Here is a 17,586-nt window from a genome sequence, read left to right as displayed (position 1 = left end):
AGAAAAATATTTGGCAATCTCTGGCTGTTTAAAATTACACCAGCAGATCATATGTGTATAAAATTGGAGAACAGACATTCCATAATATTATATGTCAACCATAGTTCAATGTGATCAAAGACAGACCTGTCAGAACAGTTTCCATAATGCTGTAAAGAGTCGTGGTGTACACAGTATTATGCAGACCAATAAATAGGGACAATTTAAAGCAAGAGGGGGCTGTAAACATAATGTTAAATTCTGGTTGTCTGTTAAATAATATAAAAACAAGTTAATAGAATTCCAGTAGTTAGACCTCTTCCTGGCGATGCATATAAGAATTCTGCAAACATATGTTCATGTGACGTTTAAGTTTAGGATCACTTAATTGCATCTATATTATAAGTATCGTATTATCAAAGGTGTCTCAAGAATCTCACAACATTAATAACTGTCTGGTTTATAATTCGTTTTATCAGCTGTAAAAATAGCCACACCCTTGAGTCAACACATCAGAGGAAACCAACTGGTGAAGCAAATATTGTATTAGTGCATGTCAATCATTAGAGCAGGTGCCTTGCGTTCAGGGAAGTGACCTGTATTTTCTGCACAAGGAGTCAATGTAAACACTTAATGTCTTTCTTTACTGTAATGTGCGACTGCCAAGGTATTGGGATTCTAATACAAAAAGGGACCATATATTGTGGGGAATCTTGCGAGGTAAATTGTTTTGGTCTAGAAACATCACTAACAAGTGTGAATGTAATTTGATGGTGCACCATACGTTTTTTATATTGTAAGATCTTTTTCAGGTTTACTACAAAACCAGCCAGGCAAACCTTATATGGCAAAGACTTTTATATTAGTTAAACAACACTAAATGTGACTATATTTATATGTTTGTCTTAAGCTGTTTCAGTTTTTTAGAAATAAAGCTTGATGTGTTTCATATGTAACCTTTTATGTTGAATGTTTGTTTTTATTATGTATAATGCTGTAACATCATGTTCTCTTTTGATATAGAAATTACTACATTTTAGCATTAGGTAATATAGAAATTACAATTAACATTTGGTCATTTTTAATATGCAATGACATTTAATATGTTTTTACAAGCAGAAGCAGAACACACCATTCAACAATAACAACAACATGCTTGATTTTTTTTTTCACCTCTCCAAAGCAGCCAAACCTGTTTATTATAGAGATGTTTTAGTGTATTTGACATCTCTCAAAAGACTATTTTTAAATGAATACATTTTTGCAAATGGTTTACAAGAAATATATATATATATATATATATATATATATATATATATATATATATATATATATATATATATATATATATATATTAAAGAACTAGTTGGAACAATAATATGGAATTAAATAATATAAACCATAGACCACCTTGACAGGTGATTGGAATGTATCAACCATTTAGTAATTTAATAATCAAATTAATTACTTTTTAAAAATTATTTTAAACCTGCTTATTGCTGTGTTTGGACATCTCCTACCTGATTTATCAATATCCAAAGTCCGTACTTGTTGATGTATGATCAGTGAGACATCTGAAGTCAGCAATGTTGTAGCATCACTGTGAAAGTGAACCAGTGATGCTCACTGGTTATTTTACAATGAGAGGATGGTTGTTGTTCTTTGTGTCTCCACACTGTCTGTGAGATGAAACTTGTGGACGCAGGAGCAGCGCTGCATTTGGAGTCAGACCACAGGACAGTAGTGTCTGGGTGTCATCAGTGTAGCACCGCTGTGGAAATGCACTAATGATGTCATATAGTGCAGCACCTGGTCCTCTGTCAAAAGAGATTGGCTCAAATTATTATCTGTAAACTACTGGAAAAGGATGACAACCTGTATACTATTTCTGCTGATAATTATAGACACCATACATAAAATTTGGGCAAAGTAGAGTTAAAGGAATAGTTCAACCAAAAATAAATATTTGCTAAAAATGTATTCATCCTCTGGCCATCCAAGAGGTAGATGAGTTTGTTTCTTCATTAGAACAGATTTAGAGAAATTAAGCTATACATCACTTGCTCACCAGTGGATCCTCTGCAGTGAATGGGTGCCGTCAGAATGAGAGTCCAAACAGCTGATAAAAACATCACAATAATCCACAAGTAATCAACAAGTAATTAAAAATGAAAATGACTTTTAAATCAGGAGTGAAATATGCACAGATCAGGCACTGTTTCCAAGCAAAAACAGTTCTAAACAAATATGTCTGTGGATTTTGATGCGAGATGACAACGGGATGGATCACGCGAGGAAGCATTATTATGGATTATTGACTCACATTTTGACCAGAATTGACAGTTTAAAGTTAAAAAGTATTAATAATGGATTTGTTTCTTACAAACATGACATTTTTCACTTCAAGTTGTTAATTGATGGACTGCAGTTTTTGTGGATTCTTGTGGATTGTGTTTGGACTCTCATTCTGTCGGCACCCATTCACTGCAGAGGATCCATTCGGTGGGTAAGTGATGTAATGCTACAAATCGGATTAAATCTGTCCACATCTGTTCTGATGAAAAAGCAATCTCTAAATCCTGGAAGGCCTTCAGTATTTAATTAATTAAAAGTATATTTATAACCTGCATTTCTCTTGGTTCGCGGGTTTATTATTATATGTATTTTGGGAATACATGTAATGCTGTCTTAAACTTTAGTTAAAAAGAAGCGTTTTAGGAGGCAGCATAAATAAATTGCCTACATATGGAGCATGTCAGATATCTTAAAATGCTCCCTAGAGAGGGCAGATCTCTAAATTTGAAAGCTGGTTGTCATACAGTATCTCAAACCTTTTCAGGTCCAAGTAGTGACGGAGATGTCCAATGGTCTCCGTGAAGTACATTCTCATGATAAATGTCTCCATCCCATCCTCAGACTTCAGTCGTAGTGTGGTGACGTCTGGTGCTGATAGTGAAGAGTCTGTCTCACTGAATCACACCACATGGGTGGGAAAAGGTAATTATTCAAGTCAGGAACTAATCAGCTTTTATGCTGTATATCAAAGCTCTTTTGTTTGGTCATAACTTTAAGATAATTAGGGTTTTGATACCATTCCCTCAAGGCCTGCAGGGCAGATGTTTCCACAGTAGTCACCGAATGCCTTTTGGCACCATCAGGAAAGCCCTTAACAAAACAAAAATTCAGTTCAGTGGGAAATCTGACTGAATGACCCTAAATGTGACTACACTGACCAGTAGATGAGCCTTGATTGAGTCACGTATACTGATCACTTTGCCTTCCTTCACCACAGTCTCTGGGAGCTTCCGCAAGAACTGTTCCATGGACAGCTTTCTGCCTTAATACCACACAATTTCAGTTAAAAATCAATTTTCTGATGTAACAGAGTAACTGTGAATCATACCAAAATCATGTTCAAACCTGGTATCTGACTCTGTTTTGGCACTGTGGAGCTGGTCTGCTCAGAACTGTCCATTGAATGGCTTCCTGCTCCATCTATAGTTTGCCCTCTTCCAGGAAACTCAGTCCCTGGTCGCCTAACTATGAACTCCTCATCCCGTTTGTCACTAACCTGTTTTTATGGTTCAAGATCATACATAACAGTTAAAGAATGATAACTATAACTATGTATCGCATCCTTCCTTAATTTAAGTCGATGGGATTTTTCACACACCATATAAAATCCCTAAGTATTTTAACAATAATTTGATTATTAATAATTTGAGGTATAATATGCGAGTGACATGGCAAAGTTGAACACTTGCACTACTTCACTGTTCAAAAGTTTTGGGTCATTACAATTATTATAATTTATTTTTTTTTACTGTTTTTGAACTGAAACTTTTATTCAGCAAAGATGCATTAAATCGATTGAAAGTGTCAGTAAAGACATTTATAATGCACAATAGATTTCTATTTCAAATAAATGCCATTCTTTTGAATTTTCTACTCATCAGAAAATCGTGAAAAAAATTTATTATACATATTACGCAGCACAGTTGTATTCAGTATTAATAATAATACATGCTTCTTGCCCAAATCATGACTGGACTAATGGCTGCTGGAAATTCAGCTTTGCCATCACAAGAATAAATTACATTTTAAAATGTATTAAGAATAGAAAACAGTTTTTTTTAATGGTTATAATATTATGTATTAATATTACTGTTTTTACTGTATTTTCAGATCAAATAAACGCAGCCTTTATGAGCATAAGAAACTTTAAAAAACATTAAGGAATATTATCAACCCAAACTTTTGAACTGTTGTGTAGGGTTAGGGTAAATCTGTAACCCTAAATATAAGCAACAGTATTCGTAGCGATGATATTAATGCTGAAAAGTGCATTCATTCACAGTCCACACCTGGAAGGGCACACCATTAGGAAACCTTTCCTGAAGCTCAGAAGGAAAAAAACCATCCATCAAGTCCTGCATGAATTCCTGCAATAGAAAGTAAATCTTAGGGATGATAAATCTGATGATTCATCTAAAGTAAATGGAATATGTATGGTATTTATGTAGTCAAACTAAATGATGCAAGTCCAAAGCAGGAACACAAGTGAACCTGTGTGCGTGGGTTTTGATAGGAGCGGAATGGACCACTGAACATGACAATGCCATTTTTGTAGAGCCAAAGAGGTATGGAGGACTGCTGGGTAAGTTTGGCCCCACCAGGGACAGCAGTCACATGGGACTCCCCTTCCCCTGCTACGATGTTCAGTTCCTGGATGTTCTGCAGGACCAGGTCAAAGTTCATTCTCAAATTCTTGCGTGCATTAGTTGCTCCAGAAAGATGGCTGTTGGCCTGCTCGCGTTCTTCATAACGTCCAACCCAGATCATCCCATAATCATTCAGAAACTTCTGTGTGGGTGGGAAAATGTCATTCTGTTGAGTTTCCCATAGCTATTTTGGTGTAATTATACAGGAATGACCCCTGGTTTGTTCTCTGCATAGCATTACAAACATCTAAGTATGAAACCGTTTGAATGAAAAGCTGCTCACCTCCATTTCCAACACTTGGTTTTGAAGCTTGAGGCACAATTTAACCAGTTCTTCATTTTGGTTCTCATTACTTGTAGATTTCTCTAAAGTAAACACATGTGTTTAGTCACGCTTTTATATGACTACTGAACTGGTTAAAAAGCATTAGTGAAAACTAGTACTGTAGTGTAAGCCTGTCTGTCTGGGTCATATTTCACCTCCAAATTATCCATGCACACATGTAATAATGTCCAGATGTTTTTGGGTTTGTTTATGACTTTTGTTATTTTACTTGATGAGCCTCATGAAATTATTATAATTGTAACATTGATGAGAATCATACACGGCTTTTTTCAAATTAAAATTAGCAAAGCTTATAACAATAAAGACTTTATATTAATAATTACAGAATTTTATTTATTAAAATCAGCTTATATACATGCTTAGATAATGAAAATTTATTAATTATATTTAATTAATTTAATATATAAAATTAATTAATTTTAATTATATTAAATTATTAAAATCAGAATAGATTACAATAATAAATACTTGAAATGTGTATTATATTAGATAAATGCATAAATACTGAAAATGATATTAAAATCAGTAAATGCTTAGATAAATACTGAAAATACAACAATACTTAGTTATATTGTTATAAAACAATAAATACTTAAAATGTGTGTTATATTACATTATAAATGGTCATTTTAAATATAAATAAATATATTTTTCGAAACCTAATAATAACAAAGTGTTTTATTGTGCGTGTTTTAGTGTCTTATTGTAGTCTCTATAATGCTCTATAAACTCTTGTTTTTTTTTTTTTTGTTTGTTTAAGAAGAAATAATTACCCTTTGCATCTTGGAAAAGATTCAGTTTCTCTTCCAGAACTGTTATTCTTCTTGCCTTGAGCAGGAAATGGAAAGAAATTAAGAGTTAATACCATAAGGCACCTTGTAAAATGAAATCAGCTGTGCATCCGGAGACATCTGACGAGACACTGATGATTGTAAACATACACATTTGGATACTTAAGCTGTGCAGCAGGACAGTGAGATGACAAGAATAAAGGAAGTGTCTTACCTTATGCTCAATATCCACAGCCTGAGTTTTCACCTTTTTCTCAAGCTGAACGATCTTCTGCATCATACTTGACATCAGTTCAAAATCACTCGGCGGAGCTGTGACATGTTTAGAGAAGATTTGTGAGATATGTAAAGTTTTGATGAAAACACATTTAGTTTAATCAGTCAGTTCAGTCATTGTACCTTCTTTTGCCGCCTTTTTTTGCATGACCTTTGCTCTTACAGTGGAAAGATTGTCTGTGATGTGTGGCACTGGCTGGTTTTGTGGAAAAATCTCTCTGAATAATTTAGCTTCATAGTCTGAAAAATCCAAATTGATACATTTAAGTGATTTATAAGATCCACTGATGTATTGTTTCTCTGTGCTTTTTCAATATTTTATCTCCCGTATGCTTTTATATTCCATCACCGACATGGATGGAAACCAGCTATTTCTGTTATATGTAGAGGATGGCATTAGAAAAGATAAAATAATTTAAACTGTAAAATGTCCGTACATCTTACCATTGTCTGACCTGTCTTTGTAAGGCTTTCTGTCCCTAGATCACAAAAACATATATGATTATTTCAAAGATGGTCTAGGTCAATCTTGTAATGCAGTATCTTTGAATTCAATAACTTTGGGGAAAAAGCAATGATTGCATTGATATTTAAAGGTACACTGTGTCGACATTTTCAGTCACTTTTTGTAAATACAACATTCTTGTCCCCTCCTCGGGGGCGGAACGCCATTAAAGCACACCGTCCTGTCTGACATGAGATCAGTTTACCTGAACACACACAGTCCAACGGACTCAACAGACTACCTGCATGAAGATGAATGACATCGTTGAGGTATTTTTCAAACATTGGGTTTATCATGCACAAATGGCATGTGTACACATGTTTCTGTGTTATGCTAGTTAGATGGCTGGCTGTAATTTACTCACTAGTAAACAGAAATTACATGTCATCATAAAAATTTAACAACAATGGCCATGTCGAGTAACAGATGACAGGTAATGGCAGACAATAAAGTCCCGCCCTCACCTGCACCATGCAATGTTATGAGCTGAGGGTTTGCAGCCCAGAAACATCCCGAGCACAGCGATGCATGAACAAAATAAGAAAATACAGGGTAGTGTCTCTGTAAAATGCTTCTAATGGCTCACAGAGCAGGGTAGATCATTCAACAATTATTGTAATTTTAGGTTATTGTAATTTTTACATTTTAGGTAAAGTGTTCTCATTACCTCAAGCTGTTTCAAACCTGTAAGAATTCCTTCTGCTGAACACAAAAGAAAATATTTTGAAGATTGTTGACGACCAAACTTGGTCTACGGGGACCAACAGCTACATTCTTTAAAATAATCTTCATTTACAACAGAAGAAAGAAATTAATGCAGGTTTGGAACAACTTCAGGGTGAATAAACAATGACAGAATTTTCATTTTTGATAGAAAGCTACAGCAGACTTTCACAGATTTGCTCAGATACTTTGACCTCTATTAATTATAACATGATTATTTGCACAATTTCAAGAGCAGGATGGAACATAACATGAATGTCCAGTTAAAAGTTCATTTAAACTGGTAAACATCTTTTGATAATATGCAGATTTCTGTGATTTTATGGGGAGGGTGCAATGCTTTAAATTCATTGCTAATACATGTTTTCATCACCAAACATTACATCACTTTCTAGATGATTGTTATATTTAACCCAAATACAATATATGATTGTATTTGTATTTGTCACTCCTAGTATTTGTATTATATTTTTATATAAGATATATAATTATTATATCAGCATCTGGACCACAATACACTTGAAAAATAAGACACAATATTAGTTATGAATTAAGTTATGAATGTAGTACTGGATATGGTCTTCTAAAAAAAAGGACTAAACGATGTTAGAGTGTAATTTCTAGAATAGTTGTGTTTCATATGTGTCAGTGTCACAGCTAAAAAAGATGCATATGGTTATGCTTTTTATTATTTTTCGGTAGCTATTTAACATTAACTGCTGCATTTTGTTGCAAATTAACTTACCCTTCACTCTGTATGTCTGGTAGAGGAGCTCGTTTGTTCTTCTTCAGAGTTGACAGCGGTGAGCTCATGTTTCTAACAGCAGGACGTTATTTGGTAACCTTACTAATGTAGATCACGTCATTTAGAATGCAGAAAACTAGCAACGCGCACTTCAAAAGATTCAAATGATATAACTCTTCCTTTCCTTTCCCAAGCACACGATATTCAGAAAAGCAATATGTTGACCTGTTTGCTAAACTATTTATTTATTTTAAATGTCCATGAAAGCCCTAAAGAATATCGTATTTCTGTGTTTAACTAAGTTCGCTCTCAGTCCTGGGATGTTTGTTTGAACAGTTGTCAGTGGTAACGAGGGAGCTGTGACTCCGCAAGGCGGCGCTGCGGATCTGTCGTAGGGATTGTGTGACGTAGGCGAGATCAGGAGGACGTGGAGTGACGTGATCTGTTTAGACCACCACTGTAGCCCTTTTGTCCTAAGAGAGGAAGAAAGATAATTTGAGCTATTGTGTAGTTGTTTTTATATATGTGTATTATTATTATTATTATTATTATTACTACTACTTGATTCTATTGTTTTTTTTTTCATTCTCTATTCTTTTAAATGCTGTATTACAGATTAAGATTTATATTCTTTCTTGTGTATGTGGACTTAATTGTTAAAATGTATTGTAATGTTAATCATATCTTCAATAATAATAAGAATAAATAATAATAATAATCAGGTTAGACCATGTCAGTTTAAAACAGATAATTATGGAAACTATGGTGATAACATCTTAGTTTGAAACGCGTAGTGTGGGAATGAATGAATGAATGACTAACCAAATAAATGCAGTGCAGATAGTTAAATAGTGCATTGTTAACCAAATCTAAATTACAAAAAATCGTTTTAACAACAATAACAAAACTATATTTATTTATTTCTAACTACCTTTCTAATCTTTTTGTATTCTATTTTCTTTTTTCTTTTTTTTTTCATTAATTTCTGCTAAATGAATAAATGTAAATGTAATGTAATGTATGCCAAACTGATGGTTTAGCAAAACTTTAGCAAAATGTGTCGATTTTCCAGGTTTCCAGCTTTCATTGTATTTGTCTTATTTGCGCTATTTCAACGTATTTTTATGATTCATAAAATCATTAGAAATGAATACCTAAATAAATTTATATTGTATCCCAAATTTTGAGACACGGAATCGGGTATACTTTCGTTATATTTGGCGGTGGCTATTTATACTTCGTACAAATAATTACTCGATGATTTTTAAGAACTATGCATCAATGCCTTTCAGTAAACTGTTTGACTGGTGGTGATTATTGACCATTCCCTAGTCTGTTTACGTCGCCCCGCCCCTTTTTGCGTGCCCTGCGTGATGACGCCATCAGCGGCCGTCAGAATCAGACAGACCTGACGAAAGCTTACGGAAGATGCAAAAGAAAAGGGACCCGCTGGTAAGTTTCAAGAAAAGCCCGTTTTCCTTTCTCTGAGACACATTGCCGACTTTATAGCTCCTAGAAATGTCCACTGTGAGGTTCAGACAAAGCCCCGTTTTTTAGACGTCGTTCCACACTGTGCTCGGTGTGAATGTATGCTATCAAACACTGATAAAACGTAATTAGAGATCCGCTGGCGTGATTTAAACATTAGCTGAAAGCGTGTTGTCGCCGCTAGCGCTCGGAGAGTCATTCAAATAAAACAACGTACACCGGCGAGAAAAGCGACGGCAGAAGCTTTAAGGTTAGCCGTCATGTGCTGGCTGTCAGTGTTCTCACCAAAATATCAAGTTAACCGTGTTTAACCGTGTGGAGAGTGACATGTATTAGTGTTATAGATTAATTCGGTTGGTTTTCCTCGAACGCATTTGCGGCTGTGAAAGCTTGAAACTTGAGTTGAGAGTGAAAATAAGCGATAACATCCTGCCGCTGTCGTGTGTATGGAGTGAATTGTTTTATTTTGGTCTTATATAACACATGCATATTGGATTAGAGCATTTGGGAAATATAGATGTCAGCATGCTTTCACGTTTAATCTGACGTAACGTACAGTCGCGAACACGTTACAATCCAATCCTTTAAAAGAATAATAAAAAAAAATCAGCTATTATCTACATCTACGGCAGGACAATCAGAAAATGGCAGGAACTGTTGTATTCTTTCAAGAAATAGGCCTCAGAGTAAACAAATAATATAAGCTTCACATGAGTAGTAAACAGCACCCCAGCCAACCTGCTGTCGGTCTCTGGCTGATGCGTTGTTCACTGCCACTGTGTGGTGTGCTTGTCTAGAGGTTTCATACAAGCACGGGTGTAACAGTGACCACATACCTGGAAGTAACTGGGGTGACAGAGTCCAGTTCAATGTGCTCTGGAAGAGGAAATGCATATGCATGTTTGCTGTGTCCTAAACCCTAGTGAGATGCCTACCTAGACAGCATGTTTAAGAATTTATGGCAAATTCATGATTTTGAAACAGACTTGATCAAATAAAATGACAGGAAGTCAGAGAGGTTTATCTCTCCCCAGTGTTCTAATTTGCAAGCATGCTTGTTACAAAAGTGTGTACAATTGAACATATAGCACCTTTCTTCCTTTGGCTTAGCAAGTATCCAGTGCAGTGTCATGTGACAAAGTCAAAGTGAGTCACTTGTTATAATGATGGCCAACAGAGCACAACAATAGGTTCCCGGAAGTAAAAATCCCTTTCTTTATCTCCATAGAGAGCTTGAATTGTAACAGAGATAAACTAAATGGCTATACCACTCTGAGATTTGAATTGTGCTTTAAGGCACAATTTCTATGTGATTTTGATTTAAAGACTTAAATAATTTGTGAAGGTTCAATGATATTTTTTTAATATTTTTGGTTCTCAAATTCCATCAGTATTTCTTATTAAAATATATATTTAAATTCATTTCAGTTAATAATTAAGAAAAGGGTTGTATAAATCAGGGATGCAACGATACCATTTTTTGAGAACCGATCCGATACCAAAAATTCTGAGATCCAATCCGATACCAGCACAGTTTTCTTTTTTAGACCAATCTGTGTTGACCTGATCATCACTCTTTTGTGTTGATCACAATCTACTACATATACACAACTTCTTTTTAATGAAAAATAACAAATGAAAAAATAAATAATCATAATCTATGACAAAAAATACTATTATAAACTAGGTGGATAATTCAGCAGCAAAAGATACTCTAGATTCTATAAAAATCACTTGCACAATAGTTTTATAAAATCTAGTGAAATATTTGATTTACAAATAAAAATGAATAAGTCTAAAAATCTGGTAAAATGTTACACATTGCTCTCTCGGTCTGATTTGGTGAACTGGTTCAACCGGTTCACTAAGAAGAACCGGTTAAATCAAACGATTTGTTCATGAACCGGACATCACATGCACAAAGGGAAGAGATATTGATATGTAGTGTATTAAATCTGTGCGTTAGTTTAATGAGCCTTTTCTTTGAACAGTTTTAAACCTCAGTTATTGTGTGCTCTTGAAGAGAGTCTCATCATTTTGACTGTAGTAACTGAACGTGACATGCAGTTTGATTGCTGAATAGAGGATGACAGACAGCCGCAGCTTAAAGAAGAGTTTATGTGAACTTGAATTTAATGACTTCAATATTAATCTGTACCTCACATTGAACTATAGAATAGCTTCAGAACACTTGAAATATGTCCACAAATACGTTTTGCTGCTTTATAATTTTTTTGTGTCTTTCGATTCTTGGAATCTGCTAACTTTGCTCAAAAATGAATGCCTGCAAAAATAGCTTTTACATTTCTTGTTATGCTGTATTATTACCAAATATTGCGTTCATCTGTTTTATCAACTTTTCTTTCAATTAGCATAGGTTTTTTGTTTTTGGAACTGATCATACATCTCATTGATCTGATTATGCACCTTAGTTTTTAAGTGAACTTTGCCAATATTATCCACAAATAATGTTTTTTTTTTAACTTAAAATGTAAAAATGAATGAAAGGCCTATAGTCAATCAGTTTAGAAAGAAATACAAAACCTGTGCTAATTTAAGAAAACAAGTTATATCACCAATCCAAGATGTGGTGATATAACGAGATTAACGATAAGTGCTTCGCTTGAAGTCGTCTCACAAGTTATGTCTGTCTGCACAGTTTTAGACATGAACCAGATGTATTTCTAAAAAGATGGTTAATTGTGACGAATCATATTAAAGGTTGTGTTGAAGTGTTTATCACATTGTTTTGCTTTACATCAGGTTTGTAATTTTGTGAATCATCTTAGAGCAGGTTGGTTTGGTTTTGGAAGTCTTTATAGAGACAAGGAATAGGAAAAGTACTTCCTTAACTGAGGGTTCTAAAATACAGTCACTGTTGCGCTCTACAGGCCAAAGAAATACCAGATAGTGCTGTGCAATGCTGATCATTATAGAACGAGATGTTTGCACATGATTGAGGAGGGAGAGTTTTTATGGTTGTCTGACTGTTCACCTCTTGGATGATGAGTAGGGTATATTTGTTCTTTCCATGTGTGTGTGTGTAAAAGGTTTTGTGTGTGAAGAAAACCGCTTCATTCCACTGGATTTCCTTCTTTCTTGTTGCCCTGTCCTCCGTTTCTCTCCGTTTTCACTTGTGGACTGACACCTCTCTGCTATCTAACAGTTCCAGAGAGCCTCCGCCTGCAGGAACTGTCAGGACAGCCAGAAGGAAGATTATAAACCGCTCTCTGTCCCAGCAGCCCCCACTCTCTCTTTCTCTCTTTATATATATATATATATATATATATATATAAAATGTGTGTAACTTTGCTTTTCATTTAACTTCCTGTGTAGCTCCAATTAGTTTTGGGTGACAGATTGAGAAGTAGCTGGAGGTGTGTGGTCACTGATACAGAGCGCTTCCCTGATGTTTGTTTCATATCCTAACCCAGTCTTTTTTAGAAATGCAGAATTTTTAGGAAATCTGTCAGTGCATTCAAAATCAAAGCAATAGTGAAATTAGAGTATATTGAGAGGTGTATGATAGCTGATAGATAGTGTTTCAGATTAAGGTTGTGATTCAAGTTTTAGTTGGGTATTTTCACAAGTGGAATATTTTTTCTCACCACTGAATAGCCAGTGCTTGGATGTTTGGTCATTTGTTTACCTTGGTTTTGGAGAAGAAAAAAAAAGATTTTCTTTCTCTGTGAGAAGCTCTGTTCTTGTTTCAACAACACTCTTCTCAGAATAGACATTCGTCGACAATACCACTTTTTGTTGAACTGTATGATCTCTAAGCCTGGATGTATTCCATTGTAAATGATAATCTTTCATTTGTTCTGAATTCAACTCTCACTTTCTAAACAATAAAAGGATAGTTCACCCAAAAATGAAAATTCTGTCATTATTTACTGATCCTCATGTCATTCCAAACCTGTAAGACCCTTTGATGGAATCTCAGAGCTCTCTGACCCTCCATATCCAGCAAGGGTCCTTACATGATCAAGGTCCAGAAACGTAGCAAGGAGATCGGTAAAATAATCCATGTGACATCAGGGCTTCCACCGTAATATTACGAAGATACGAGAATAATTTTGTAAAAAAAAAAAAAAGACTATTCAACAGCTTGTCTCCTCGACGTAAGCTGCACCTCACGGATATGTTTTCTATGTTGTTTGTGCTTTTATATGAACGAAAACAATGTATCCGTGTGGTGCAGCTGACACAGAACAATATACGCTGTTTGTGTTCAGTGGATACTCTCCAAAATGGTGCTAGGGTGACATGGAGGAGACAAATTGTTTTTTTTTTGTGCACAAAAAGTATTCTTTTATCTTCATAAAATTACAGTAGAACCCCTGATGTCACATGGATTATTTTACCAATCTCCTTGCTACGTTTCTGTACATTGATGGTGTAAGGACCCTAGCTGGATATGGGAGAGTCAGAGAGCTGTCAGAATGCATCAAAAATATCTTAATTTGTGTTCCGAAGATGAACAAAGGTCTTACGGGTTTTTAACGACATGAGGATAAGTCATTAATGACAGAATTTAAATTTTTGGGTGAACTAACCCTTCAAATTAACATATTATCCCTTTTAATATGATCACTAACACCCCGAACAGACCCCTTTCTCTGAAAATGTTTGTTTTATTCTCATTTGTTATCAATATCAACTAGGGATGGGTCACGATTTTCGAATATTCGATTAGTCGATTTAATGACAGAATATCGATTAGGCTGTGTGATTATTTTCTAAGGATGTGAACCATGCCCGTGCATCTGACCCCCAAAGCCCGGTTCGGTTGACTAATATGATCGCTCCGTGCCATGCTCGGTTGGTTGGAAGAGGTAGGCCAGAGCGCGGTTCAGTTTAATCAGGGTGCAGTACGCATGTAGTGTGAGCACTAACCGAGCCGGAGCAGGGAACTACTGATACGTGCAGCATGATTACGAGAAATTTGACCACTTTGCTATTAAAAACCAAAACTAAACTATTATAATAGCTGCAACAGCAGCTGTGTAATGACAACAGCAAATTCTGATTACCCCCAGGCCGGGGGTAATAGTAATTCCTTCGTTTCAATTAAAAGCTCCCCCTCGGGTTGGCAGGCCCATATAAGTACTACCTACTTTTTTCATGGGAGTAGAGCTGAAACAACGAATCGATTTAATAGATTAAAATCGATTATTAAAATAGTTTTCAACTAATTTAGTCATCGATTCGTTGCTAAATAACTTTTATTTGCCGTAAGAGGCTCATTTCGTGCATATATCAAATCTGCGGTGACCAAAGTGTGGCAGTAATGAGCCACCGGAGGTTTTTACTCAGCCAGTACCGCAGGAGAAGTAGCGAATAGCCAATAGCTGGCCTCGTTTTATGTCACGTGCTTCCCGAACAGCGTCTCTGCAGCATTCAGCATGATGTGGGAGTACTTTACTTTGAGCCTTCAAAAAAAGAAGAGTAACCTGTAAACTCTGCACTACTGAACTGTTTAAGGGGACGTTCACGTATCGCGTCTTTTGCGCGCTCAAGTTCGTTATTTCCAACACCGCACCGCATCGAGTTAAAACATTTAAACTTTTCAGAATGCCGCAAGCGCACCGCGGGTCATGTGACAAGAACTAACCAATCAGCTTCATCCTTTCCCGTAACAACGTTTAAAGCTCAGTCAAGATGAAAGGAACAGCTGATCATAGTTGTATATGGATTTCCATTTTTAAATAAATTTAGTAGCAGAGCTACTGCAAGCGATTTTTTTGAGCTGCAAATCCATTTATCCTTTGCTGAAATTTCCGCGTCTTCAAGGAGAGAGCACGTCATGGTTGCTTAGCAAAGGCAGATGCCTCAGGGGCGCTTCTGCTCGAGCGCTTTGGAAAGGAGGAGAAAGCGGTGCGCCTAGCGTTTTCCATGCGTTTTTAGGCGCGATTTGTGAACGGCCCCTAAGACTTTCATTTGTGCAGATTCTCCAGTACAATGTTGTTTGCAAATGTTTAGTCGTAAAAGTTGATAACATTGCTTTTTAACAGTTAACATTTAAAGCTTTACAAACATGTTCTGTGATCAGTTTGTCGTTTACCAGTTCAAAATTCAGTCGTGCAGCCTAATTATGACTGAATGAGAGAGGTAAATGTTTAAAGATATTTGAAATGCACTTTTTTTCTAAGTATTCACTGCTCTTTTTCACACAGCAGGTTTTTTGTGTGTGTCCAATTTTTTTTCTGGACAACCTTCTGATGGATTTTACTTTAAATTGTGAGTTCCATTCAGGTTTCATGCCAATTGTTGGCAATTTTTTCGAAGGATTGTTTACAATTTCACAGCAAAAGCTATAAAGCTGTTTCCCAGTAAATAATAAAATACAATGTACTGCAATTTTATTCTGTTTTATCCTTATTCTTTGTGAAAATATGTTCTGAAAGATTCCTTAATAAGCTTTGTTCGGGATGTTAAATTACTTTAGGAGCTCTAAGGACTGCCATGGTGAAAACATTATTTGAAATCTACTTGTGAAATTTGCTAGAGTATGGGTCAGTGTTCTGATTGCAGAAGAGTTCGACAAAGGATTACTAACACAATAAAACAACTCCAGGTATATTTTTGATGAGGATATGTGCAAAATGGTTAAAATCTCTTAAAAATCTATGCTGAAGGATAAAGACCATTTATTAATAATTTACTTGGGGAAAAAATGGGGAAAACTAAAATATAAGTACATAAACCGATTAATCGTAAAAATAATCGTCAGATTAATCGATTATCAAAATAATCGTTAGTTGCAGCCCTACATGGGAGGTAACAAAATCTGACAGAGATCAGGGTAGCAGAGATCGACAGAACACCGGCCCGGAGCGTAAAGTGCAATCTGAGTACAGGCCAGTGGGGGAAGGGAGACAATGCCAGAGGGGAGTGACGCCAAATAAATGTGGACATGCTAATTTTTAAAAATAAAAATATGAAATAGATTACTGTTATAAATAACGTTAAAATGATAAAATTTATGTTCACATAAGTGCCGTCATAGTGCCTTACTGTGCTTTATGATATTCTGTTTTATTTCATACAGATTGAAAGCCTGAATAGTCTCTATCCCTCTCTCTCTTTTTATGGGTGTGTATTTATGCGTGCGTGGGTGCATGCGCAGGAGGGGTGTGATTTTCAACTACTAATCGAATAATACCCAGTGATCATCACATGCAAAACATTTTGTTTTATGTGGATATTGGAATGCGAGTGAAGTAGTCTATAATAAATAATAGTTTGGCATTCAAATACATTGCGAATACGCAAAATTTGATTTTGTGTCGAATGAGAGACCCAACATTGGTTTCGTTTTAGCCTAAATGAATTCGTTTTGGCTTGTCGTTGCTATATGTTGCTATAACTTCTTAAAGGCAATTTTTTTTAAAATAGGCTCCTGTTAATTGAAAGGATTTGTTGTGGAGTGAGGGGAACTAAAATAGCATAGCTATGTTTACAGTGTTTTATTATAATTGTTTGAAAACATTTCTTGTTGGCATTAGGCTTATTTCTGAATGAAATAATAAAATGCGACATACTAATAGGCTACGTGACTTATGTTTTTTTTTTCTCAAAAAAACAATTTTTTTATACGTGTAGCGTAGCCTATTTTAACAATGCGGGCAAACCTTAAAAAATATTTTGATAAATTACTGAAAATAAATTAATTACTTTTTAAACCATTTAACTGATTTGACTGTATGAATCGGTCAAAATTCTTAACGGTTGGTTATTGGTTAACCGGTTAAAATTAATACCTCTAATTCAAATTGTTCAAAAGAACAAACCAATAGAGTAAAGAAGATTCTTGGGAAGGATTTGAACTTGTTTTATTCTGTTGAAACCCTTGAAAAGTTTTTATTTATTTATTTTTTTTTTTTATGTTTTTATGTTTTTCAAAATGTATTATTAGAATTTTAATTTTTTAAGTTTGGTATATGCCAAAATAGCCAAAAAAATGGCATGGCATTAAAAAGAAAGAAAGAAACAAACAGTCTGCATTTCAG

General features: G+C 35.2%; 2 protein-coding genes across 2 annotated transcripts in view; one reads left to right on the top strand and one right to left on the bottom strand.

Moving 5' to 3' along the window:
- Nucleotides 1-1,535: 1,535 nt before the first annotated feature.
- ubxn11 (UBX domain protein 11) lies at nucleotides 1,536-9,409 on the bottom strand. The gene is made up of 14 exons (XM_059508310.1): nucleotides 9,293-9,409; nucleotides 8,087-8,528; nucleotides 6,558-6,592; nucleotides 6,237-6,353; nucleotides 6,052-6,149; nucleotides 5,820-5,874; nucleotides 4,984-5,066; nucleotides 4,546-4,842; nucleotides 4,344-4,421; nucleotides 3,400-3,550; nucleotides 3,213-3,316; nucleotides 3,071-3,144; nucleotides 2,811-2,948; nucleotides 1,536-1,796 (listed from the first exon to the last, which is right to left on the bottom strand). Exons 2-14 carry the CDS (start codon nucleotides 8,152-8,154, stop codon nucleotides 1,610-1,612), a joined length of 1,485 nt encoding a protein of 494 aa, XP_059364293.1. The 5' UTR covers nucleotides 8,155-8,528; nucleotides 9,293-9,409; the 3' UTR covers nucleotides 1,536-1,609.
- The window catches only part of atp2c1 (ATPase secretory pathway Ca2+ transporting 1), a 47,614-nt gene continuing 39,410 nt past the window's right edge, over nucleotides 9,383-17,586 (top strand). Inside the window, exon 1 of the mRNA XM_059508308.1 lies at nucleotides 9,383-9,538. Within this exon, the coding sequence (XP_059364291.1) occupies nucleotides 9,515-9,538 (24 nt within the window). The 5' untranslated portion in view covers nucleotides 9,383-9,514. The remainder of the gene's footprint in view (nucleotides 9,539-17,586) is intronic.

This window comes from Carassius carassius, chromosome 24 (genome assembly GCF_963082965.1).
Source record: "Carassius carassius chromosome 24, fCarCar2.1, whole genome shotgun sequence".
Lineage (NCBI taxonomy): Eukaryota > Metazoa > Chordata > Actinopteri > Cypriniformes > Cyprinidae > Carassius > Carassius carassius.
Note: the sequence above shows the minus strand (reverse complement) of the source record. Positions and strands in the feature narration are given on the sequence as shown.

Bases quoted from the DNA above. Each gene is read 5' to 3' on its own strand.
- ubxn11 (XM_059508310.1), bottom strand. From the start codon at position 8,154: ATGAGCTCACCGCTGTCAACTCTGAAGAAGAACAAACGAGCTCCTCTA. The intron at 6,354-6,557 runs GTAAGATGTACG...TGGATTTTTCAG, and splicing joins CAAAGACAGGTCAGACAATG to ACTATGAAGCTAAATTATTC. The intron at 3,317-3,399 runs GTTTGAACATGA...TGTGGTATTAAG, and splicing joins AAAACAGAGTCAGATACCAG to GCAGAAAGCTGTCCATGGAA.